The sequence below is a fragment of the Diadema antillarum genome, unplaced genomic scaffold (assembly GCF_040938485.1).
Source record: "Diadema antillarum isolate AM-2024a unplaced genomic scaffold, OU_Dant_1.0 scf00000017, whole genome shotgun sequence".
NCBI classification, from domain to species: domain Eukaryota; kingdom Metazoa; phylum Echinodermata; class Echinoidea; order Diadematoida; family Diadematidae; genus Diadema; species Diadema antillarum.
The window spans coordinates 2,755,449-2,781,898 of NW_027270906.1; the positions used below are offsets into that span (position 1 = coordinate 2,755,449).

The window sequence follows — 26,450 nt, forward strand, 5'->3', positions numbered from 1 at the left end:
GATTTCGTCTTTACTGGTTCAGGAATGTCGCAATATGATATGACTGAACAGTGATCATATAATTTTGTATCATGTGAAATTGTTGCAAAGACAGATAAGTTAGAGTGATGTATAATGGATTTAACTCTCCTTCATTAATACTAGTGTATGCTTGGGTTATAATGTGTGAAAAAGGGGGAAATGTGTTCCCTTTGTATTCGCTTTTGTGTTCTTAAATGCCTCTCCTGTATCCATTTTATCAAATTGTTCGCAGGTACATGTTATCTTTTACATGAAGATTGCATTCATTTCAAAGAAGAGTCAAAGTTGAAAGTTATACATTATCTGTAGGATGGCAGAACAGAAATGGCTGTATATGTGTATTTCACTCTATGTTGTCAACTTGCAAATGCTAGCAACTGAAATGTCAGTGTGTGTTTGAAATCCAGACATATTTTCTTTTTCGATATTATATTCAGTTTTGTTGTGTAACATTTATTGTAGGTGTGAATATTTATCTTCTTTCTGTAAATACAAATTAATATTTGGGACCCTGTGTGGCTTGTCCATCTGTGCAGCTAATCTTGTCTCAGTTGACACAATATTGCTTGTTAACTCTAAAATACAGAAAAATGATTCTGACATAGAATTATGACGCCAGCATCGAATGTTCAAAACATGTCGATGTGCTGAATCTGGTCATCTTTGTGTGAAGTGTGGCATATATCAAAGCTGATGGTGACCCTGTAGGTATTATGTTATTTCGAGTTGAGGAGTAGTTTTTATTTTGTGCTTGTTTACTGTAAAGTGCCTTGCTTCGTAGTCTGTTGTAGGCATAGCCATTATGAAAGGACTCTTTTAAAAGAAGGAGAAATGAAAACATTGAATTGCACAAACCAGACCTGTTGGTATGTCTTAGAAGATTATTTATAGCCTCTTGTGTGAATTTGTAGGTGTGCCCCTATTTTGTGTTTTGTGCAATAACATCAAGTGAGTGTGCATGTATACTATAGCCATTATGGGAATTCTGCACATTTTAAGTATTTTGAGTTGCATGGTGGGGAAATGGTTCCTCATCTTGTAGTGATATTAGTACAGACTTGTGTCATGTTTCATATTTAAGCAGAAAAAGAAATCATTAGGAATAAATAGAACCCCAAAGAGCCTAAAATTTTAACGTGATGGCTAGGTCCTCTTTTAGTGTACTTGTGCAAGAAATGTATTGATTTTTAACTTATTTTGCTGTATGTATATGCTGTAAAGTAGAATTAGTTTGAAGCATAAAAGATCTTTAGGATGTTAGTGAATAGAAGACCAGATACCTTAGTGTCATACTTTTGTGTGGTAATCAAGATGGCAAACGTTGATGATGTGATTTTTTTTTTCTTTGTCATGTAAATAAAGATGAATTATGTAAGTGTTTAAAGGCAAAGAGCCTGATAATAAACATGTTATAATCTCTGTAAGCACAGATGGGGTACAGGTGAAGACATTTCTTAATGGCTGAGTTGAAAATGTCATTTATTCTTCCTGTAGTGTCATTTAAACTTAATCTTCAACATGTGAGTGGTGCAAAGTTGTCTCGATATATACCTAGGTTTATTTCTTATCCTGTTATGAAGCTGATAAGCTGGCACAGCATTACTCCATTGTGACCAAAACACATTATATATTCAAAGGGACTGTACAGTACTGGTTGAGGTGGGGATTCATGTTTGAACATTCCTAAGTGAGATAATGAGAAACCTCTTATGAAATATGAAAGAGCATATAATTTTAAGAAGGAATCAATGTTTATTTGATGAAAATTGGTTATCAAATGGCTGAGATATCCAAAAAAGTGATGATAATAAAAGGCGACAGGCCACGCCTTTTATTAGGATCTCTTTGTTTCACCCTGTTTTTGGATATCTCAGCCATTTCAAAACCGATTTTCATCAAATAAACTTTTGATACCCATTAGAATTGCATGCTCTTTGACATCTCGTAGAGTGGTTTCTGAATATCTCGCAAAACGTTAAAAGCTAAATCCTCACCTCAACCAGAACTGTACACACCCTTTAAAGGGAGGAAACTACTTCTAGGATGCAGGTGAAAAGTACTACATGTAGTCTGAAAAAGTTGAGGAAAGGAAGTCACACTAAAGTGCACAGTGATGTATTTTGACATACAATTGTAATTCATTCTTTTAATATGTGTCCTTTGTTTTCTGTTTGTCATAATCTTCTATATACCAAGAAGCTCCATAACCCTTTGCACCCCACATTATATTACCTTCCTGTAGGTTTGCATGTAAATTTGTGCACATTTTAGTCATTGGCACAGATATGGTTAAAGACATTGTGCATTTAGTTGTGTGTTGTTACTGGTCACTGTTAACATGGACCTCATGTTAATCATTTATACTAAAAAAAATTGGAAAAAAGGAGTCCCAAGATATTTGCAAGTACCGTATGTCGACTTGTAAAACATGCTTACCACTTCTACAATATGATACAATGTATTTTGTGAAGAAGATTTTTTTCCCTTATATTTGTCCTACCTACAGGCAAGTTTATTAATGACACTGACAAGTCTATGAATGATAAACGGATCACCAGAAAGGTTTCGTGCCCCTATTCAAGTGTGCTGACTATGAGTTTAATGACATTGAACAAACCTGTCGTATGATAACTGGAAGTTTGCTCGTTGAACTCTGTGTTCTTTATTGCGAGAGATAAGTCATGTTATTTCAAGTAAACAGCCAAGAGAGGCTGATTGGCGATTTAAGTGGTATGGAGAAACCACGTGTTGAATCAACCTTTTCAAGTTTAGAGTGGTGTCAACTCTACTCTAAAACTCTACAGGTAAAATGCACCTACCCACAGACAGACAGACTGACACACATCCATTCACTCTTTCTTTAAACAGTATAGACACTAAATTTCCACACTTATGTATTCTTTACTATAATAACTAGTTACAACACTCTCCAAAGGCACAAATGAAAAAAAAAGACAATTATTCTTTCGTAAACTTTAGTTAATACCAAAGAGGCTATTATATGTTACAGTCGGCCATAACAGAATTAGATAAGAGTCAAAGCAATAAAATACAAGTTGTTAATTTGTCTATATCAATCCTCACAATCCCCTGTTGGATAGTGGTAAGTTGCATACATTTGTTGAGGTATTCATATGTTTTGAGAGTGGACAGGTAGTTTGTATATCATCGAAATGATATTGGAAGTGGTGTTAGTCTATATTCATGAATAAATTGAAGATGTGTTGAGGTTTGCTTGTGGTTTGCATATTATATTTTTTTAGTTTCTTGCTATTCTTGGCATGGAATGGAATCTTGAGCAGTATTGCACCAGTCGTGGATGTATAGGGGAATAAACTGATCTCCTTAGTGATACCCAGTATTTGAAGCAATGGTTATTATTTTTCTTGGAGCTCATTTGTCTGATGTGTATCTTTTGATGTGAAACGAGGTGAATGGTTGCTTGTTAAAGAGGCACCCGAACAAGTATTATAGTGAACAAATTGTGACAAATAATCTTGATTTCTTCTCCCATTGTTCGTGCAGTCCTCTAGATGAGAACTTACAATGATGATGATAATGATAATAATGATGATGATAATAATAATAATAATAGTAATAATAATAATAGTAATAATAATAATAATAGTAATAATAATGATAATAATAACAATAAGAATAATGGTAATAAAATTATTATTAAAATATTCATCATCATCATCATCATCATCATCATCACATCGTTGTTATTCTCATCACCACCATTAATACCATGTTGATGTTTTGGGAGATGTGTGTGTGCGTGCGTGGATGTGTGTGTGTGTGTGTATGTGCATGCATTGTACCTGTATTTGCGTTTTGATTAAAGTGCATGTATTAATAAAGCGTGTAAGTTTATTGGATATTAAGAGGAAAACAAGGAAGTCCCTCAGAGTTGGCGTCCCGAAATGAGTATAGGAGATCTAGAAGGTAAGAAGAGGAAATACTGTAGTAGCATTATACGTAGTTTCAGAGAAGCAAGGAGATTATTCGAGAAGAAAACATATCGAGGAGGAAAAGATTTTTAAAAAAATAAAGAAAAAGGGAGAATAAGCGGTATAGACGACGAAGCATATGAACAAGGGCGGGGAAAAACACAAAAGAACATGAAAACTAAAGAGAAAGAAGAAAGAAAGCATTTATTCGTGTATTCAACCTACTAGACTACCAGTATCTAAAGTTCATCATCAGTCCATCATCATGCATGCACACTTTCTTATTTCAATGCAAAGATTCAACATTTGGACGGACTGACTTCGCTACAACACGCATTTTCCCATAGACACCTGCCCGAGTATACTCGGGACTCGTCCTCAACGGGTTAAGAGCAATATTCTCAAGTTAGTTTTCAAGAGCTGCTCTCTGGTTGACATTCATACTTCAAGCTTGCCATGCTCGTGACTAAATCAAATTACTCTAGAAAGGTCGAGTCACCTTAACAATGTATAACTATGACGTCAGCATTTGTTTGTCTCACTGGGTAAACATACCATACCCCCAGACACAGAGTGAATCGTGCTTACTATTTTGCTTTATTCAAGATATAACTCTTGCACGCGATCTTAGTCTGATAATCAATTTGATCCGTACGTATAGACCCGACGGAATTGACATACAAATAAAAAGATTTATATTGTCGGACACACCTCCCCTTTTCACTTATTGTTTTGAGCACACACACACACACACACACAAAAGACACGATTTCGCGTCCGATAACTACTTTGATGAAACAGCTATCCATATAGGCCTATGTTTGTTTTACAATCTTTTGATAAAAACGTAGTTCAATACGGAGTCTCTTTGTTCATCAATTGATCAAATTCAATTTACATTTTATTTCCAATATCAGAAATTCTTTCAAATACAAGTACAGCAACCAATGCAGTCCCCTTCTGCAAAATACATAGGCCCTGAACATACATTCGAAAGGAAAAAATGAATTACCAGTATGCATTTAATATGATCTGTATAGAATCGTTTTGTTCAAAATCGTTACGCTATTGAGAGGTCCACGTATATAAGGCAGCTTGTGCCGGGCCCTATTACATAAAATCATAGAGATATGCGTTGACCATTCCAACTTTCCAAGGCACACACAGGCAGTACCGCACACAAAACGATCGGCAAACAAAGCCGAAACAAAGACGTATAGACAGCACAAAACAATGACATTTACATAAAGTGCAACATTCGTCGGCAGGTATACAGTTCTTCCGCTGAACCTGATTATAAACAATCACAACAATAAATCATTTCAATATGACATAAATTTATAAACATACTAATCAGACAAAGGATAAGAACATGATGGGCCTACTGCTAGCCAAGACATTAAAGAAATCTTGTTAACAAAAAAAAAGAAAAATATCTTAAATATGAGGGAAATAATACCCCACCCAAAACTGAGAGTTAACCAGCTCAATCTACAACATATTATTTTGTACATCTTTCCTGTTGAAAAATGCCGCCACTATGGCAACGCGGGATGCTCAACATTGACCAAAAAGCAAACAAACAAACAAACAAACTAAAACAAAAAAGAAACAACAAAAATGTCAGAAATATATCCTATTCATTTAGAAAATATGTCGACCACATATATGCAAAGACTCACATCAAATCTTCAAAGACTTAATAAGCTTAATGAGTGAGCTCATTTGCATGACTTTCATTAAAAAGAAACTGTCACCGTTATCAACAATAATTGTTCGACGTTGAAGGAAGATGAAGTCCGCACATTATAGGGATAGGCCCTACACAATAAGCAGTCACGCCTGCCAGACTTCAAGCCAAATTCGTATGAAAAAGGGAGTGAGCTCAATCGATATTTTTACACAGTTTTCACACACAAACACACAAACACACACACAGACACACGCACGCACACACACACACAACACTGTGGCAATGCACCGTTCACTACTGACAAACGATTGTCCACACGTCCCAAAATTTCGGTGGTCACATGCGCATATCAACATTTTGTGAGACTTTTATTTAAAAACATGTTGTTACCATGGCAACACGCCGTCCGATCATAACAAAAGATGAAGTCTGAACAACTTCATATAAGGATCACATGGGGCCTTTATGCCCTAGCAAATATCCATCAATCAAAAATATTATAAATCTGATAAAGTTAACTAAATCAAACATACTTTTTGTATGATTTTCATACGTAATCAATGTTGTCACCGTATTTGGCAGCCAAGCTATTCAACAATGGCAAAAAATAAATAAATAAATAAAATAAACTCTTCACATCTACATACCACATCGGACAAATGTGCTTTCAAATCAAATCAGCTAAAAAACTAGGTGGATTAACTATGAATCCGTGAATCCGCTAATAATTTGTATTATTTTCTATTATAAAATAATGCTGTCACCATGACAACATAGGCCTGCTGTCTGCACAATGACTTACAATACATGCTCTGCACATCTGAAATAGGGTTACGTTATGCCAAACCTCTGATCAAAGATGCTCAAAAAATGAGTAGGGGGTCAACCATAAACACAGTGAAGCCGACCCGTAGGCCTACACCTTAGTGACAGACACCGCGATTTAGCCATTCACGTATCCCTGAGTAGGCCTATTTATTTTCTTATCTTTCTAAATTAAAATCCGAATATTTGGCACCAAAAGTGTGCACCGAAATTCCTCGTTGATTCTAAGTTGTGAATCTCACGTGGTAACCCCTCCGACAGCTCCCCCTCCCCCTGGTCCTTGCCCCCTCCCCCTGGTCCTTGCCCCCTCCCCTTCCCCCCTCCCCCCCCCCCCCCTCCTCCGACGATTGGCCGGTCGCTCCGGCCTCGCGCATAATATCATCCTCAGTTTTGCCCCCCCCCCCTAAAAAAAGTAAATAAATAAAACAAAAAACAAAATAAAAACAAAACAAAAACAAAACAAAAAACACACAAACAAGAAAAAAGGATTGACGTTTACAATTCAGGGGCGGATCCAGGAATTCCGCACAGAGGGAGTGCCTTTACAAAATGAAAGGGGGCCCAGGCCCCCTCTACTTTTTTCTTTTCATTAGTTTCGCTTTTACAAAAACAAACAAACAAACATAGAGAGGTGCGCGCCTGGTGTGCCCCTCTCTGGATCCACCACTGCAATTAGGGTCATATTTTTATGTTGTTTTTCACCCAAATTTCTCTCAAAATCTTTAAAACTATGTGAGTGCCATCACAAAAATAACAGAAAACCACATATGTGATTAATATACAGATTCCATTCTCATAAGTTAAGGTTAAGTTGTGATAGGTGAAGCAATAGATTATTTCGGGAAACCACTCATCTTACACGAGGAAAGATGTGAGTGCCATCACAAAAATAACAGAAAACAGCATTGGTGCTTCATATACAGCTTCTATTCTCATAGGTTTCAGTTGGGTTCAGCAATGAATTATTTCGCGAAACCACTCACTGTCATATCTTACACGAGGAACGTGTAATTCTTGAGATTTACATATGCAAAAAGTCCATCCCTGGCATGATTTTTTTTTGTTTTCAGTTTGGATGCAATGTGATGGTTTCAAGTATTTAAATGTGCTTATTATAATCCTTTTGAGCCATTGAAATAGATTTGTATCCACTAATAAGTTGCAAATCTGTCAAACTATACAATAAAAACGTTAGACTACACAATTTTGCCCAAAAATCATGACTTTACACTTTTTTGCAAAAATGTGTCCTGTACTTTGGAGTAGTATGTTCTGCTTGAGTAAGATGATACCTGAATAACACAGTACTAGTACTCGAGTAAAATTATTGTACGGCTTGCACGTAAGTAATGACGTGATGAAACCATGGAGCTATAGGAGCTCCATAATGAAACTAGAGTGACCTATAGTGGTGTGACAGTGAACCTCATAGATTATTTGCTTGCGAAAACGTTGCACATTCGCCGATAGATGGGACTATCAACGTACATACCATGAGTGCCATCAAAGAGCATAGAAGCGCACGAGCACACTGCGTGCGCTACTGTTACTCTATGATGCGAGCCATGCGTGTCATTGAACTCCATTCAGTGAGTGCTGTCGGGTACGGTGTGTGCGCGTGACAGCGATGATGATGTGTGGTGAGCGCTCGAGCTGATGGTATGATTGCCGGTTGTGAAACCATAGTGTACCATCCATGCATGTACACATGAAGCGGTGCGCTCCCCTTGGCCCCGTCCACTGCACACAGCGCAGCACGCACGTAAAGCTAGTGTTATGAGCTAGTAGGGTAGGCGTGAGGATCAAGGAGTGTGGTGAAGTGTTGTTTCGAGCTGTAGTGAGACTACAAATTTTCTCAATTTAGTCTCTCCAGAATACGCTTGCCCTTCAAGTTTACAGTGGCCCGTAACTTTGAAGAGTTTTGCAGCATTGAACGAGCATCTTGAACGAGTGTTGATCTCTGTTCATCTGTGGAATTTTGGCCGTTCAAGGACAAGGCTCGGTAATTTGTGCCACACTCTCTGGGCCAGGGAACACCGTGACATTGACAAGCGGGTTGGCCATCGCACTCGGCAGAGGGATAAGTGTTTTTAGCATCGTCAGGCCAGCGGTAGAACAAACTGGACTTGCTGGGTGCTGTTTCACCTCCAGATCGCGAGCTTATTTACTAGAATTTCTTTGACATATTCGTGAGATCGAACTGACAATATGTCGGAAGCCGAGAAGAAGGAATCGCCAAAGCCAACTATTTACAGATTAGAAGAGGTTCAAAAACACAAGTCTGGGAGTTCCCTGTGGCTGGTGATACACAACCAAGTGTATGACGTTACAAAATTCCTTGACGAGGTAAATTTTAATGACTTCAAATGGACCATTTGACTTCATGAAAATAATTAAGGGGTTCCCAGGGTGTACGTGATAAACAAAATCAGCGACATGAAAGACTACACGCCCAAACTTGTTTTTATTATGTTCAGAACTCTGTGGATTTTATATTTCTCTTAGTAAATATAGTATTTCTAAAGTTTACTTCATCGTGCAACTGGTACTGGCACTGCATTCCTTGACCTTGTGCTATTACTCTTACGTTGACTGGGTTAACTTGAGCAAGTTGAGCACATGATTATGATGATAATACTTACTGACTGAATAGGATATTTCCTGCTTTGAGGCCATTTTCTTTTGACTCTGGATCTGGATCTGGATCTGGATGAATACGCTGAAAAACTCTGGATAGAGTATCACTCAGCACTGTGGTGTGATGTGCAGCTAGTCACAATGGAGGTGACGCTGGAGCGCTTCTTTGAATGCGTCAAATTTATGAATCTGCTTTATGTTACTCGGCAGATTATTCCAATCCTTCGCTGTTCTATGGAAGAAGGAGTTGGCGAGAGCAGTTGAGGAACCGTATAAAGTAGAGTAATTATCAGGATGATAACTTCGGGTTGTCATACCTCTCGGTGCTTGAGCAGGACTGATATAATCCTCGAGATTTAAATCAATATTACCGTGCTTTTTTCTCAAAATCTCAAAATTTTCTCAAAATCTCACTAACGCAAGCTGTGTGTTTTAAAAGATCATTCTTATAATTATTATAAAAGCACTATGTGAATGCAGCTTTCTTTCTCCAGCCCAACACAGTATATGTCAGATGTAGGCCCCGTGGCCTATTTCTATGTAATAAGAAAATGAGGCCAAGAAGATAGCACCAATACTAACAGTAACACTTCAGTATAAACAGAGAGCATACCAGGTACAATGTACATATATGTGTAACCCAAGAGCTTCAACTTCAAATGTCTGTATTATACACTTCATCTGTTGACCTTTGTTGATGTCACCCTGTACCATCGCGGTAGCCTGCTCAATACACAGTCCATTCAGTCACTGTAAAAACGTGACAGGCTCCGCATGGCGTCTGGTTGGGCTGCCCAGTTAAAATAACATCCTATGAAAAGCTGCGACAGGGATTACTTGTTCAAGGCTCAACTTAGGCTCAGGCGGGCCCTGGACCCAAGTTGCAAGGGATGTTGCCGCTACGTACAAGTAACATGCACTCATACATATTAGATATTGCACAAGGTACACTGTGTAAATGCTTGTGCAAGCAGACTTTCCAGTTTTCTATCTAGCCTGGTGGGCAGTTTCAGAGAAGCTTGGGGTTACTTTAGAGTCTGTGGGTGTGGTTATGAATGATATTGTCCCAGGCGGGAACGGTTTCAACTAGACACATACATGTAGTGCCATACCAGTACGCATGGGAGAAAGAGAAGAATATCACAGGGTTGAGATGATTCATTGATACTACATCATGTACAAGTTTGTATGTCACTTCTAGTTGCAATCCTTGATAATACAGTGTAGTGACTGGTATCATTTCTCTTCCTGGTTGTCATATTTAAATTGTTGCCTTTTTTCCTGGATGATGCTCCAGGGTGAAATTCTTTGGCCACAAGTTGTGGGGAATTGTAAAATGTTAATGTACAATCGTATGTGATTTATGATTTGATCTTCATTCACATTCTGATTTCATTTCTTGTGCGTGTGTGTTTTGTTGTTTTGTTTTGTTTTTCTGATATAGCATCCAGGTGGAGAGGAGGTCCTCATAGAACAAGCTGGTGAGTAACGTCACCCTCAAATTTGCATGTTGCTGCTACCATAGCACAATATTCCACTGTAAAAGTATTCTTCATAAACCTTAAAATGCACTTTGGGATATATGGTACATTGAACAACTTATGGATAGTGTATTGACCTCTATTCTAAGTCAAGACATTTAAGTATGAGGAACTCTAGGAATTACGCCTTGCAAAGTAAGTTGTTTGTATCTGCAACTACTCACAGTCAAAAGCTGATGTCGTCAAATAAATGATGCCACTCTAATGTAGTGACCCCTGTGGTCAGAAGTCTTGGGTGAAAACAAGGAGATGGATCTTAAACAGATTTTTTTTTTTCATTTAGTCTGTAGGATACCAATTTTGCCACTTTGCCAATTATGGTACCTAGATATGTTGTAAAAATCATGCTTTTGATGTTTGCGGTGGATGTGACGTTTACTACGGTACCAACTGATAGTATATCAAATAGAAAGTAATAGCTCATTTGAGATACAGCTGTAATTCAGAAATATAAATATTTTTTAAATGTACCTGTGGCCTGAGGACCACCCCTAGTATGTACCACCTTCCCTCGTCAACCCTACCCCCACCATTGGATGAGAGCATTCTTGAGTGGAGATTGTTGATATAACAGAAAACACACACACATGCACACACACACACACACAAATTGGAACACCATAATCATAATGTCATGTTTGATTTGGTATAAAAATATTTTATTTGTTTGTTCTGTTGTTTTTATGTTTTGTTTGGTGTATTGGAATATCCTTGTATTTCATCACATATGTTATATGTTTTCATGAAGCTGACAAGTATTTCTGTAGGGCCTAACCATACATTGTAGGCAGGCTTCAAAAAAAAAAAAAAATTCAAGCAAAAAACGAAACAAAACACACACAAAAATGCTAGTGTTGGATAATTGTCAATGCTATCAGATGGCAGGAACATGCATTTCTGACATATTCAAAGGAATGTTTTGTAAACTTCACAGTTGGTTATCAGATGCATGTCTGGTTGTTTGTTATAAAATGTTACACAGAGAGTGAATGATTATTAGTACTTGAGCCCAACAGAGTAAATACATACCTCTACATGTATAATAGTAATGATGGTAAACCACATGTTGACTAGAACTGATAAAGTGCTCACAAAGATGTGCCGTAGTGGGAGTGTCATACGAAGTGGTACACTGTCCAGCTAGTATGTTAAAGTCCATAATAGGTAAGGTTGAATATTTCATGCTCCTAGTTATGGATTTGATTTCAAGTGTGGGCCATACTTGAATGCAATGAGGAATGGAATATAGTTCTATCAGCTGGGCTGTGTTACACATATTGTTGCAAATTGTTGTTCTTTCATTAAAGGATAAGTCCACTTTCATATGTGGATTATGTGAAGGCAACAATATTAGTAGAACACATCAGTGAAAGTTTGGGGAAAATCGGACAATCCGTTCAAAAGTTATGAATTCTTAAAGTATCTGGGCAGTCACTGCTGGATGAGAAGACTGCTACAGTATATGATGGCACATTGTATGTGTACAACAATATAAGGAAGATAAAAAGAGAGTTTCACAAAATTTTACTTTTTGAATAAAGTGCACATTTCTTTGACTTGTTACTGACATATGTAAAGGGTAATGTTATTCCCCCTGCCTTCTGAAAGAGAGAAGTCGAGTGTTCTTTTGTTATGCAAGAAAAATATGTTGAATTTTCTTTATTCTTTTTTTATATCATTGTAAACATGTGACATCACAAGCTATAGTAGTCTTCTCATCCAGCCGTGACTTAGCAGAAACGTCAAAAATTCATAACTTTTGAACGGATTGTCCGATTTTCCTCAAACTTTCACTGATGTGTTCTACTAATATTGCTGCATTCACTCAACCCACATGTCTATGAAGGTGAACTTGTCCTTTACGTTGCCTGGATTTCAATTACAACATTAATGCTGAAGTCACATTATTGCTATGGTGGCTTCTTTTTCTATCACCAATGCGTAATGGCCAAACGTAAAGGAGTAGTTTTAAAGTGTTCAGGTAATAATCTTAGATCTTCATCAAAGTCGCTATTAGCACTAGCAGCTTCTCATCTTCAGTGACATACTACAGTAAAAAAAAAAAAAAAAAAAAAAAGAAACATTGTTTCACTTTTGATCTCGCCTCCCTATTAAGTAGTTGGTTTTGTATATCAATAAGTACAATCTACAGCTTGCCAGAGGTTTAGAATGCTAATGTCCTATTCTGTGATTGTCTGCAACATTGCTGATCAATCAGAGCTTAATATTTCATTCAACTTAAAATGCTTGTTTAATTTCATTTTCCCTTATTTCTATAAATCAAATTTGGACAGATGAGAAAATAAGAGTGAGTTTGTGTGTATTTGAGTATGTATGTGATTCAAGAAATTTAATGTATATCATGTCTGATATTTTCTGTCCATGTCTTTGAAGGTGGTGATGGCTCTGAGTCATTTGAAGATGTGGGACATTCATCAGATGCACGGGAACTCATGAAAGACTATCACATTGGAGAACTAGCAGATGTAAGATTGTTTTTCTGTTCTCAAGACTCGGATCTGTCATGAAAAAAAGATACAGTGCAGTCAAACCTGTCTATAGCAGCCACCCAAGGGAGATGAAGAAAGTGGCCGTCAGAGAAGGGTGGCCGCTATGGATAATAGCTATAGACAGGGTCGTTGACATGACTTTTCTCTTGGGGGGAGTTGTGTTTAGTGGTCACATGCGGCAGGTGGCCGCTATAGATGGTGGTCGCTATAGACTGGTTTCACTGTGTAATACAAAAATTGTGAAATATTTTTTCATCTATTGATACCCTTTTTGCTAAATATTGCAAGTCACAACTGTGAAGTCTTGTCAGTTGATAGAACAAACTGCTAAAAAAAGGGGGAAAAAATCTCCTACAGAAGAGGGGTGTTGGGGGAACGAATCATAGGCACAAATTTTGCATGCAGAGAAAATTGCCAGGGGACTTGAGTTTATTAGACAAACATGACCTTTAACCTCCTTGAAATAGAAAGTAAGAATGCCAATTGAAGCCATATGACAAGTTTCAAAGGTAGCCCCCAAACAAGTACAGAAATGCTCATATGATCTGTTTGAAAATGACACTTGTTAAGCTGGCTTTCCTTTAGTGATGGAGTTATCACAGATGATAGATAGTATTCCTGCATTCTCAATATCAATGTGTTTGCTTTTGTTGTTTACCATTAAAAGAGCATTATTTGGAAGGTAAATTTAGAAAAAATGAATAAACTAGTATAGGGTTTATTCATGTCTATTGTTATTTAGAAATTCACTGAAAATTAGTATTAGCGTGAATTGTCAAATATGATGAGAATTCTCATATCGGAAAACATGCGGAATGAATCGAATATTGGAGTTTTTCCCATTGTGTTGATAATCTGTAGCATTAGCAGTCTCTGTCTAGTCTCGGTTTAAGACACTCGAGAACAATTAGCACATAGCTGGTTAATTGTAAAAGAAACCAGCTCAGCCAGGGAAGGTATCACCAAGAACACGAATGTGTGACACCTGGGCATGACTTGGCATTTTTAGTAACAATGTGCACTGTAGGAATATTTGATGCATGTGGCACACAAGGTGCTACAAACTCTGTTTGCCCCCTCTTGGCAACTCAGCACTGTTGTGCAAGAATAGTAAATAGTTAGCCAGTTCAAATGTACGGGCGGGTCACTTGCCCAAATTGCCTTCTCGGGCAAGTGGGAGCTATCTTCTTTGATGCCTAGAGGTTTGATGTCGTGCTACAGTGTAAGCTGTAGTAGAATTTGAGAGTGTCTGTACTGTATACGTGCACAGCTATGTCTCTGCAATGGATCTAGGCAAATGCGGAGCTCCCTCCGGTGGTGCAAAGTGCATTACTTGGATAAACACTTGATTTTATTCAAAGAGCTGGATGGATGTATCTGATAGTCTAGGAGGTGTGGTGCCTTCATTTTAGGCCAACACACTTTGAAGGACTGCTGAAGACTCACAGTAGTCCTTGTTCTTGAGTTACATGCAGCCTTGGAGGTGTAGGGAAGTTCCAATATCCATTATCCATGATCTTGGCTTTCAGTCGCAAGGATTTGCTGTTGATGGCATAGAAATCTGCCAACAAAGTTCATTCATGTGTACTAGCTTCTTTGAGGGCAGATTCAAGTAATCTACAGAAGAAAGAAGGAAAAAAAAATATATGACACATATTCTACATTTGTATTTAAATATCAATTTCACCACATAAGTAATGATCAGGGTATTGTGAATTAACGCAAGTCAATATGCCTAATTATACCCCCGCCAAACGAAGTTTGAAGGGGGTATATAGGAATCAGCGGACGGTCGGTCAGGCGGTCGGTCGGGCGGTCGGTCCGTTGCAAATCTTGCGTCGCGAACTACTTCCTCAGTTTTCAACCGATTCCCATAAAACTTGGCACAGATGTGTGCCTTGGGTTGTAGATGTGCAAGACGTATTTTTTGACAGTACCCAAAAGTACGTTGCCATGGTAACGGCATATTATGGGCAAAAATGGGTACAAATCTTGCGTCGCGAACTACTTCCTCGGTTTTCAACCGATTCCCATAAAACTTGGCACAGATGTGTGCCTTGGGTTGTAGATGTGCAAGACGTATTTTTTGACAGTACCCAAAAGTATGTTGCCATGGTAACGGCATATTATGGGCAAAAATGGGTACAAATCTTGCGTCGCGAACTCCTCCCACAGTTTTTGATCAATTTTTATGAAATTAGGTACAGATGTTCATCTGAATATGTTAATGTGCAAGACACATATTTCCGCAGTGGCAAAAAGTGCGTTGCCATGGTAACGGCATGTTATTGGTAAAATATAGGGCAAAATGCTTCATGGCAAAACTGCTTCATCAGTGTTCTTCCAATTCTCATGGAATTCATATTGCATGTTTGTCTTAGGATATAGGTCAGCATGACACATTTCTTGACAGTGACAAAAAGTATGTTGCCATGGTAACAGCTCACATATTATGAGCCAAAATGATGGAAAATTTTGTGTTGCAAACTACTTCCTCAGTTTTTGCCCAATTTCCATGAAACTTGGTACAGACGTGTGCCTTTGGTTGTAGATGTGCAAGACGCATTTTTCGACAGTACCCGAAAGTACGTTGCCATGGTAACGGCATATTAATGGCAGAAGATCAAGGAAAGATCTTGCGGATTTAACTACTTCCTCAGTTTTTTGACCAAAGCTTATCAAATGTTGTTTTGACCAAAGCTTATGAAATGTTGTTTGACGGGGGTATAACCAGTCGCTGTAGCGACATTTCTAGTTTGTATTGCATATGTGTATAATGTCCTTTCTACTTACTAGTACATGAGAGCTTGCCATTCCTTGTTGCCCTCTTGCCCATGGCGAACTTTTTACTTGCCCCCTGGGCTATGAGAAGTCATTCACTTGCCAACACCGGTGCATAGAAATTACCAACTGTTCCAGTCTTAGGGGAGCATTCCTACTTTTAACTTTTTGGTGATCATCTGTTATCAGTGGAGTATGCTGACTCTTTCCAATTTTTTGTTAGATAGTAGATCATGAAATCAAAGTACCAATCCTAATAAAAGTGACTTCAGCATGTTACTGAAAGGGGAATGAAACCCAAATGTATGTTGATTGAGTGAATGCAGAATTATTAGTATGTGTTGGTACTGCCGCCGCAAGATAAAAAGATTACAAAATTCATCATGTCACAGTTTGACAATGACATAAAGAAAATATGAGAATTCCACTAATATTCATTTTCTTTTTTAACGAAAAGTACACATTCCTTCCTCTTGGTGCTGGTGTATGTTCAGTATAATATCATTCCCCCTGGCTTCTGAAAGAGGGAAGTCATGTGCTTTTTCATTTTGATAGCAATATGTTGAATTCTCATCATTTTCACATATAGATTTATGTACATGTATGTATAATACATATTATATTTTGAAAATTTAATCACTTGTTCATGCTGACCAGCCATCTACTACACTATGTTTATCACACTGATGGATACAAAACACAAAAGAAGAGGCAGAAGAAAAAAAAGAGGGAAATTGGTTAGAAAGGTCTCAGAAATGTCTTGAGGGTGGACTTGGAATGTTTGGAGAGACCCTGCATTCTGTACTGTGTGTGGCAATAAGATCCACTGATATTGGGACACACAATATCGGAAGTTTTTTTCTTCCATGAAAGGAAAGGGTCTGTAAGGCATCGGCATGCCACTGCCAGCAGAATTAAATGTTCTTGTCTGTTGATACCCTGTTTTAAGACTGAGTTAGGAAATGAAAGGGAAGGCCATTGATAAGTTTGTTAGTCAGCTATAAAAGCTTGAATTGGACCCTTCCACACACTGGCAGGCTAATTTGTAATACAGCTCTTTAAGGGTACAGTAGGTGTGATCTGGGTAGATTTTCATCTCCTATATAAACAGAAGCTTGGCAGCAGAAATGTGAACATGTAATTGCATTGTCATAAAACTGTATGCTAAACTGGTTTTACCACAGCCTATGCAGGGTAAGATATAGCAACAATTGCTAGACACTGCTACCTTTGAAGACAAGAGGTATTCCATGCAGTGGATATTATGAGTTTGCAACCATAAATGTCCAGTACTTGGTATATTTCCGTAGGTCCCTAGTACAAAAACAGTATTAGGAGGCATGCACTGTACATAACAAGATACGTGACACAAATCTCTACACTCCTCTCACAATCTTGTGGGTCTTTGGATCAAAAGGTCATTTGAGTGATATCAAATGTTAATCACTATTTCAACCTTTTCTTCAATATAGTTTTCCACAACCTATTACTTCAAAATGGGTATAGTCTGGTATACTTATTTACTATGATACATATTGTACATGTACACTGTATCTGTATCGCATACATGTCACATGATTTGAAAAATAGTTTTTATTATAACCACAATTTTTAGGTAAAGGGGAACACTTGATGGATGTGGAGACCAAATTGTGGTTTAAGGTAGCTTTGCCTTGTGTGCAGATAGTTTTAGGTGATGTTGGAGTAAACACAGGCTGCTCAATAGAGGGTATGTAAAAAGCTGTTGTCTCTAAAGGTGGTAGATCAAGGTCTTTATACCGGAGTCGGTGATATAGACTAACAATTTCAAGTGTAGAGCAGAGGGCAGGTCAAAGTTCAATGATGTTTGCTTTTGTTTCATTGACTAAAACCATGATGGCTGATTTGTTGAACCAGTGTAAATCAAATGTTTGAATTTGATTAGGCACTCTAGTATCATGTCCATAAAAGGGCCTTTACCCTTAGTTATGTGATGGATTCACCTTGTTTGCAGGTTTTTCACTATTGTGTTTGTAATTATTCTGTAAAGTAGATTTGCTAACATCATAATGTGAAGAACGAAGCTCGTCTGCAGTCAGTGGCATGTGATGATGTGACTAGTAGAGGTCCTATGTTTGTGATGCCCATTTAGCTTCTGTATTGAATTTTTACATTTAACCAAACTGATATGCAGTATGTTTAGAGTAAAGAACAAATATTGGGAGTGTCATTTATTGAACATTGCTAAAAATTATCCCTATAAGATTACAGACAAATTCTTCAAGTGGACTGATGATGAGACGGTGAATGTTAATTTGTCGAGGTCGTCAAAGGACCCATGTCAGTGGTTGGTTATTATGTCAATTTTCTTGCCCTTTCTCTCTCTCTCTCTCTCTCAAGTTGGAATAAACCAGATAACGGTCATTGCAGACCTCTTCAAACTGATTATTCAAACTGAGGTATTTAAAAGTGGATAGGTTTACAAATATTGTAGTATGAATGTACAGGTAAATGTGTATTCTTTTCAACCAAACAAATGAAAGACTTGTGTGTATGTGTAAATTGCCACTTTCTGCTTGCCTGTTTGCAACTGCTCTTCTAAAAAAAAAAGATATATGTTCATATAATATTCCATGTTTTGCAAAGTCTTTGGTTCTACAGGTCATAGCAGACGAGTGCTAACTCACTGTGAACTGGCTTACAGGTCTGTTTTCTTTACAAATTTTCAAGTGTTTCATAAACATTGAAGGCCATTTAAGTAAATAATTGATTTTATCGCTGAAGTGATGATGCTCATCTTCTGCTCTTTCTTCTCCCATTTATCTTTTCCCTCAGGAGGATAAATTCAAACCCAATACAAGAGTGAGTATGATTTGCCTATGACTATTTATCAATGTGAAACTCCTGGTACATGCAACTTAAACTTAATGTAACACCCAGCAGAATTTTATTTGTACCATAAACATAGCAGTGGTATAGCTGCTATGGATCATGGTAGATCATTAACATATCATGTTATGAACGTACGTGTCTGATGTTTGCCATTTGGTGGACATGGAAAATGTGACTATTAAAGTGCAGACAAATACAATAGGACGTTGTTTATGCTGTACGAGTTAGAAATACAGCAATATGAAGCAGCTGGTCTGTAATGCAGCAAAATTTAATTTCCTGGGTCCTGATGTACAGAGCTTGTGTCCAGTCCTGACAGCGCAATATAATGCAACTTTATATAATCTCTTATAGATAATACAACCCATACCAAAGCTACACGTACATAAGATTTTTTTTTTTCTTCACACATTGGAATTTATTTAGTTCTTATGACATCAAACATGTTATGTAAAGTGTTGTTTCATAATGTTTCATAATGTACTCATGTTAGTGGCCCTTTCATCCAACACTTGAAATCCAAATTGCGTCTCACAGTGTAGATCTTGTGAGTGCATTATAAATCAGCTGTGGTCATAAAAACTGCAGATGCGTGAATCTGAAATGGTAATGATTATATTTATGTAGTGCTCAAGTCTGTCTTTTGCCACTCATGGCACTTTAATTTATAATCACAGAGAGAAGATATTAGGGAAATACCCCCCCCCCCCTGCAAAAAAAGGGGGAAATATATAGAAGGCAAAGAAAAACTGATTTTATAACAAAATATTTTCCAGTATACTGAATAATGTAGAACTGTCTGACAATGTAGGTAGGGCTGAAAAAGTCGGTTGAAAATGATGATTAGTATAGTGTGAGGGGGAGTTGTTCCATGTATTTTTTTTGGCCAGTGAGAGAGAAAGTGTGATCTGCTTGTGGTATGTGAACACTTAGCTTTCCCATTGAGCAAAGATGACACATATGGACCTGTGTATGGTGTCTTGCAAAACACATAATAGGCCTGCAACTAGAAATGGTGTCTTTCAAATAACATAAGGCAGGTAAGTAGATGATGCGATCAAAAAAAGAAGAAAAAAGACAGTCTGAAGAAATAAGATTTAACAGAGATTTCTGTAATAGTTTCAACAAGGATAGTGCTCTAAGTACTGGGGTTTTGTCATGAGATTCCTTTGAGTAAGATGGTAAATCTAGGGGCAGACTCGCAGAAGGCATTGTAATGGTACTTAATCCTCTTAAACCTCTTTGTCGATTCCTCAGGTATCTGCTGCCATTGGAAATTCTTCCGAATCCCAAGGAAGGTAAGAATAGAGTAATTGTTATCATATTTGATTCAATCCTTTGCTTTGGGATGTGTTGTATGGTAGCATTAACTGCTCGAAGAGGAAATCCACCCCAAAAGTTGAAAACTTCACAAGAAATAGAAATATATTCCCTTAAGAACGATACAAAACTGACAAAAATCGGATGAGATTTAAGGAAGATAGTGTGACATTTTGAAATTTCACATTTTTTTCAGAAAACATTTCTTGACCAGTCCTTTGGATATCAAATCAGCAAGTTGATGATGTCATGCTCTCACAATTTCTTGTTCACTTCATATACAGAAATGACAAAAATCTCATATTTCCGCCATAAAAATATAAAACTTGTCTTAAAACCACCTAAAATAAAACGAAACAAATGTAAACTCCAATATATCTTGGTATGGGAACATGCCTCTACTTGTATCAGTTAAAAATAACACTTTCTCAGAATTTTGTGTATATCATATATACATAAAAAATTGTGAAGGTATGACATCATCAACTTGCTCATGTGAATATTCATAAGGACTGGTCAAGAAATGTTTTCCGAAGAAATGTGGAATTTCAAAAGGCCATACCTTCCTTATTTCTTATCCGATTTTGTCATTTTTGTGTCATTTTGTAGGGAATATTTTTCTCTTTCTTTTGAAGTTATTACATGTGTATTTTTTTTCTTTTTTGGAGGGGGGTGGATTTCTTCTTTAAAAGGCAATCCAAACTTAGCCGATATATGCACTCTAATATTGCGAATTATATAAATGTGTGGGACTATGGGTTACGGTAGACTAATACTTTGTATATGAAGTACATGTACATGTATTATGGTTGAGAACATCGTCATGAGTTTGTTGTATGTGAATGCATCTGTAGCAAGAATAGATTGAGACACCAGAGTAGAAGGGAGAATGTCTAGGGGTAAGTTAGACCATAGAAGAGTTCAGTTTGTCCAATACCCCATCATCCCCTCTTCTTCTTCCCTTCCCTTATAAAGTACAACATGAAATATCTTCTTCTTCTTCTGATCAAGAAGAAGAAGAATCACTCAAGAATCTGTTGAATAAGTCTCCACATTTACTGTGACAAAATTAAGGTTACTTTACAAGAAATTTATTTTCTACCAAAATGATAGATATAATGTTCATGATGGGGGAGAGCAGCTTTTTTTTATTTTTATTTTTTTTTAAGGGAAACAAAGTATGCAGTGGAAAATGCATACAAATAGTCACTGTGTATTATAAGTGAAGAGTTTAGTGACCAGCTTGTTACATCTCATACCACAGTAACATTCAGTTTACCATAGAAATGGGTCATCCATTTTGGTTCACGCTTTTTCTTTCTAAAGCTTTCTTTCATGCACTTGATCTTCATTTCGTCAGACAGGCATCATTTTCAGTGATTCTACTGACATCTAGATATCCAGTCTTTACAAATCTAAGCCTCACATGTTATGTGTGATGTTTCTGTCATTGAGCTCTACCTGTTCTATAGTGGAGATAAAGTGCTTTAATTTTGATAAGGATCACTTTATGAACAGACCTGTGTCTTAAAGGGTCAGCAAAACAACAACAACAACAACAACAACAACAATGTTGTCTCATCTTTAATGTCAGGAAAGAAAGTGTTGCTTGCAGGGCAAGAGGTACTAATAGAGCTTTTAAATAGTCCATGGGCCAGGCCAGATATTGGTACCACCTGAGGTGGCAATACCTTTTTGGTGTCATTTTGTTTGTCGGGCATAGATATGCTTATCAAGCTATGATAGCATTTCCAAATGAGTAGCTTAGTCATAATACATGTAAATGAATTTTAAACCAATTTGGTCTCGTTGTTATATCCCTATACTTCTGAATCGAGACCAACCGCTATACAAAGAAGAGCACTGTCTTCTGTATGTTCACAGGTGTTCTGTTGTAAATGCGGTGCGCTTAGTCTTTATTCAAGGCAGCGAAGGGAATATCCAAGGGTTATGATGTCCACAGTGCTTAGTCTAATATTCAAGACGGCGAAGGGAATATCCAAAGCTTATAATACAGTGTATATCCCTTTATCTAAAAACAACAACAACAAAAGCAATTCCTCGTGAATTTTACCGTATTTTTCAATTATTTATCATTTTCCAGTGATAACGCTACGGTGGAAATGCTAGTACCACGCCAATGTCGCTTTATTTCCATCCAACAATGAAAGATAATGCAAAAACAATGTACCGGTACACTACGATACATTATAATAAATAATGTTGTAAATTAACAGAGTGATTTTTGTTTAAAACTGATGTATTTGTTGAGAGGGTGGTATAAAAACAGTATAGATAATCCCTTTTATTAGGAACTTTAGATTTGATAACGGTACATTGTTCTAGATAAAGACTAAGTGCACCGCGTGACAGCTGTGGACGTCATAACCCTTTGGATATTCCCTTCGCTGCCTTGCATAAAGACTAAGCGCACCGCGTTTACAACTGAACACCTGTGGACATACAGAAGGCAGTGCTCTTCTTTGTATAGCGGTTTAGTTTCGATTCAGAAGTATAGGGATATAAAAACTACCCAAATTGGTTAAAAATTCATTTATTATGACTAAGCTACTCATTTGGAAATGCTATCATAGCTTGATAAGCATATCTATGTCCGACAAACAAAATGACACCAAAAAGGTTTTGCCACCTCAGGTGGTACCAATAACCCATTTTTCGGGTCTTGGCCCATGAACTATAAGGTGTGGGAGATTTAAGTCGTATTTCAAGGAAATCATCAGATGTGATTTACCGAGTCTTTGATTTTATGTCAAGATTAAATTTTTAAAAGCAAAGGACTCTGTTACATCCATGCCTGTAATTTGTCGTGTATGATTTGCAGCAAGCATTTTGAATTTGATGACACTTTGGCTGGTTGACATAATCTGGAAAAAACAAGAAATTCCAAAACAATCCTTTTAGAGCATGATGTTGGCAGCTTCAGTCCCGCACCTATACTGCAGCTTCAAGTAACCAAAGCATTTCTAAACTAAAGTAAAATCGCTTTTCTACCTCTTATTTTCACTTTATACTTCACATTCAGCGGTTGCTCCCAATCATAAATGCACAGTATCCTGGCTGGATGGATGCATTCATATCCATTCTATTTTGGGCAAGTGTAGCTTTCATTCCAACATATTCTGCTCATCACTACATAAACCTCATTCCATCCTCTTGCAAGAATTTTTTTTTTTTCAAAAAAGATTAATATCAGTAACTGTAGCTGCACTTCTAGAAATACTTCTAGTGCAGTCTTTGACTTGTGCTCACTGATTGACTTTCAGGTGGTTTGACCATTGCAGAGTTTTGTATACCGTAGTACAGGTAGTAGTAGATGGGACAGATTTCTGAAGACTCATTATTTGTTTGGGGTTGATGATAGAATCATCCACACAAGTTTAAAGACAGTAACAAATTAAGAAACAAATAACTGAGCAAAATTTTGACAGTTAGTCTGTACATGATTTTAAGTCATGTTGGCTTCTTGCCTGGTCAATATTTTTCGAGCTCATGGCAAGCTCCAAAGTATATTGATTTGAATTTTATCAAAAAGTGGCCTGGAATTGAAAACTTTCAGTGAATCCCAGTTTGTATTTCAATTTTATTTTTCTGTATAAGACTTGTGTGCTGTGTTTTTATGTTATATTCATTGTTTTACCTGTGCCCTGAGTAAATGTTTAAACATACCAGTCTTGCCTCCAAAAGAACTTCTATTATGAAAACTTTGCTTTCCAACTTTGCATTAGGGCCAATTACACCAACAGTGGCAAATTGCGACAGTAAGAGATTATGAAAAGTTGTTAGCTACTGTGCCAAACTCAGCTATTTAGGCGTCGCCAAGAAAAGCAAATGTTCTAGTGTGATTTATCTTTGCTACTCGTTATCATCATTTGCAGAGTGAACCCTCAGTGTAGATAATTTTTCATTTTTAAATGTCTTGTGACTTCTACTTGATGTTTGGATTCAGAGAAAAAGAAATCGTAATGTCTTTGGATCTTCATCAAGTCTTCTTTTTTGTACTTTCACACAATGTAGCCTCACTTTTATCCCTTCATTTTCTGGAAGAGTACACCATCAGTAGTGGCCTAATTTCTTGTCATCAGTCTATTTCATTTTCAAGTTCGTTATTGAGACATGTGGCTATTTTTATTTCTCTCTCAGCCTGTATCAATAATTCATATCATGCGATGTACGTAACACGGCATTGCAGTTTTCAGCACAGATCTTTTTTTCTTTTTTCTTTTTCTTTTTTGCTGGAAGAAACAAGTCAGGGAGCCAGCGTAACTCTCTCATGTTTCTTTTACTCGTTTTTTGTTTTTTTGTGTTGTTTTTGTTTTGTTCTTTTACTATTGGGGGGGGGGGGAGATGCTGGAGGATAATGATTATGGTTTCCGATTATGTGTCCATATCCTTTATATGTTTTTTTTTTTTCCTCCCTTGCAGTTTTCTTCTCAACTGGGTACTACCTGCAGTTGTGGGGATTGGTGTGGCAGTCATCTATCGCGTCTTCTTCGCAGGCAATAATTGATGCAAGAATCCGAGTGACCAACGTCGTTTCCATTTCTTATTCTTTTTTTTTTCTTTTATTTCTTTTTTAATCTGTTTTCGTGGCTGCTGCATTGAAATGAACCGTAATTGATTCAGCTTCTTACCCAGGGTGAACGTAGGCGTAAACCAGGAGCAGATCATATCATTTGATTTCAGCTGGCCATGTTTCCTTTAATCGTTTTACCTGGGGCCAATGCAGTGATACCCTCAATGACCATCCAAGACCGTTGGACCTCAATTTGGTCAGTTGTCATTGCCGTAGAGACCAAATCCAGAGATGGTTTTGATAACATGTAGAATTACAAACCATGAACATTGCTGCAGCATTGCTCGTGTGAGAAGAGAAAATTCTTTTTTAAAGAATATATTTTGCCTAGAAATACCTAGTGCTGAAGTCATCAGCTTTGATTAAGGAGAAATTTTGTGAATCCAATCACCGGTAGATGATTGCATGAAGGCTTTGCTTCTTGTCAGTCAATATTTCTGCTTGAATACTATGCTCACAGCCTTGCTGTATTATGTCAGTTTTGTAAGGTGAACAGTGTCTTAGAAGAGGAAGAATTGGATTCATTGATACAGTATTTACAAAGCCAAGAATCATTGTTCATATTGAAATGAAAAAAGAACAGAATGACTACAACAGTGTGTTGCTGTGTGACAACTTCTGTGGGAGAACATTAAAAAATATTTTCCCATAGCAAAATATAACAGCTGGGCAACTATCATGTGATTATGTTGATCCAAATGCTGGTTATGTGCCCTCCTAAGATATGACTCATATTGCACGGAAATGAGTTGTATTGATTTGGATCACAGAGATGATGTTAAAACTGTTTCAAATGAAATATTGATATGACACGAAATTGTATGTATATATGAAGATGATACTTTACAAGAAATGACAGGTCAGTCACTCTGAATAAATAACTTGTGTTTTCTTTCTCAGTTTCACTGTGTTCAAATGCTTACTTTTTTCCTTATTAAATTCTTAACTTGAGAGTGGAAAAGCATTCCATACAAGTAATGCATTGTTCTCGAGCAAATTAAGTTTAACTTTGTGCGGGATACTCTTGGTCACTTACAGCTTTGTTAGTTCTGAGGACCAATCTTTCTAGGCTACTCTTGGTCAGTCTGCATTGTATATGTTCTGAGGACCAAGAAGTCTAATGGAGGTAAGATTCCTTAAAAAATGGACTTGGATTATGTCGCATTGGCATTTCAAACACATATCAACCCAGCCCAAATATCGATGCACAATCCATACAATATAAGACACTGCTCAGAACCGAAATGAAAAGAGGTCTGAGAACGCTCTGTTTGGACTCAGTTTACTGCATGCGCCATATATTTTGCGAGTCAGATGCCATTTGTGAATTTAGCAACCCACAAAAATATTAACTCTGATCCCGACAGGAATGCGACAAACAGGCATACATTTCTGCTTTCATTTCTGAACTTCATGATCATGAATCGACTACTCGTGATATTATCAGAAAGTCCTGATATAAGACTCGCTAAATACATGGCGTATATGGTATACAAGCATTCTTGAAGTAGTCTTGATCAAGACTTTTCGTTTTATGGCATTTTCCCTTTAAAGGGTGAGATAGTGACTGTAAAATTTGTAATGGACACATGTATTTTTCTGGCTGTGATATCTCCTTTGCAATAGCTGTCGAGCTGCAGTTTGGAGAGGATGAATACTTGTACAAGAGAGATGGAACTGTAAAATGAGAAATTTTCATTTGCT

General features: G+C 37.2%; 1 protein-coding gene across 1 annotated transcript; it reads left to right on the forward strand.

Moving 5' to 3' along the window:
• The first annotated feature begins 8,185 nt into the window (after positions 1–8,185).
• On the forward strand, positions 8,186–25,316 carry LOC139727264 (cytochrome b5-like). The gene is made up of 6 exons (XM_071638223.1): positions 8,186–8,838; positions 10,574–10,610; positions 13,065–13,156; positions 18,776–18,802; positions 20,090–20,130; positions 24,596–25,316. The coding sequence occupies exons 1-6, from the start codon at positions 8,701–8,703 to the stop codon at positions 24,678–24,680; spliced, it is 420 nt and encodes a 139-aa protein (XP_071494324.1). The 5' UTR covers positions 8,186–8,700; the 3' UTR covers positions 24,681–25,316.
• Positions 25,317–26,450: the final 1,134 nt, after the last annotated feature.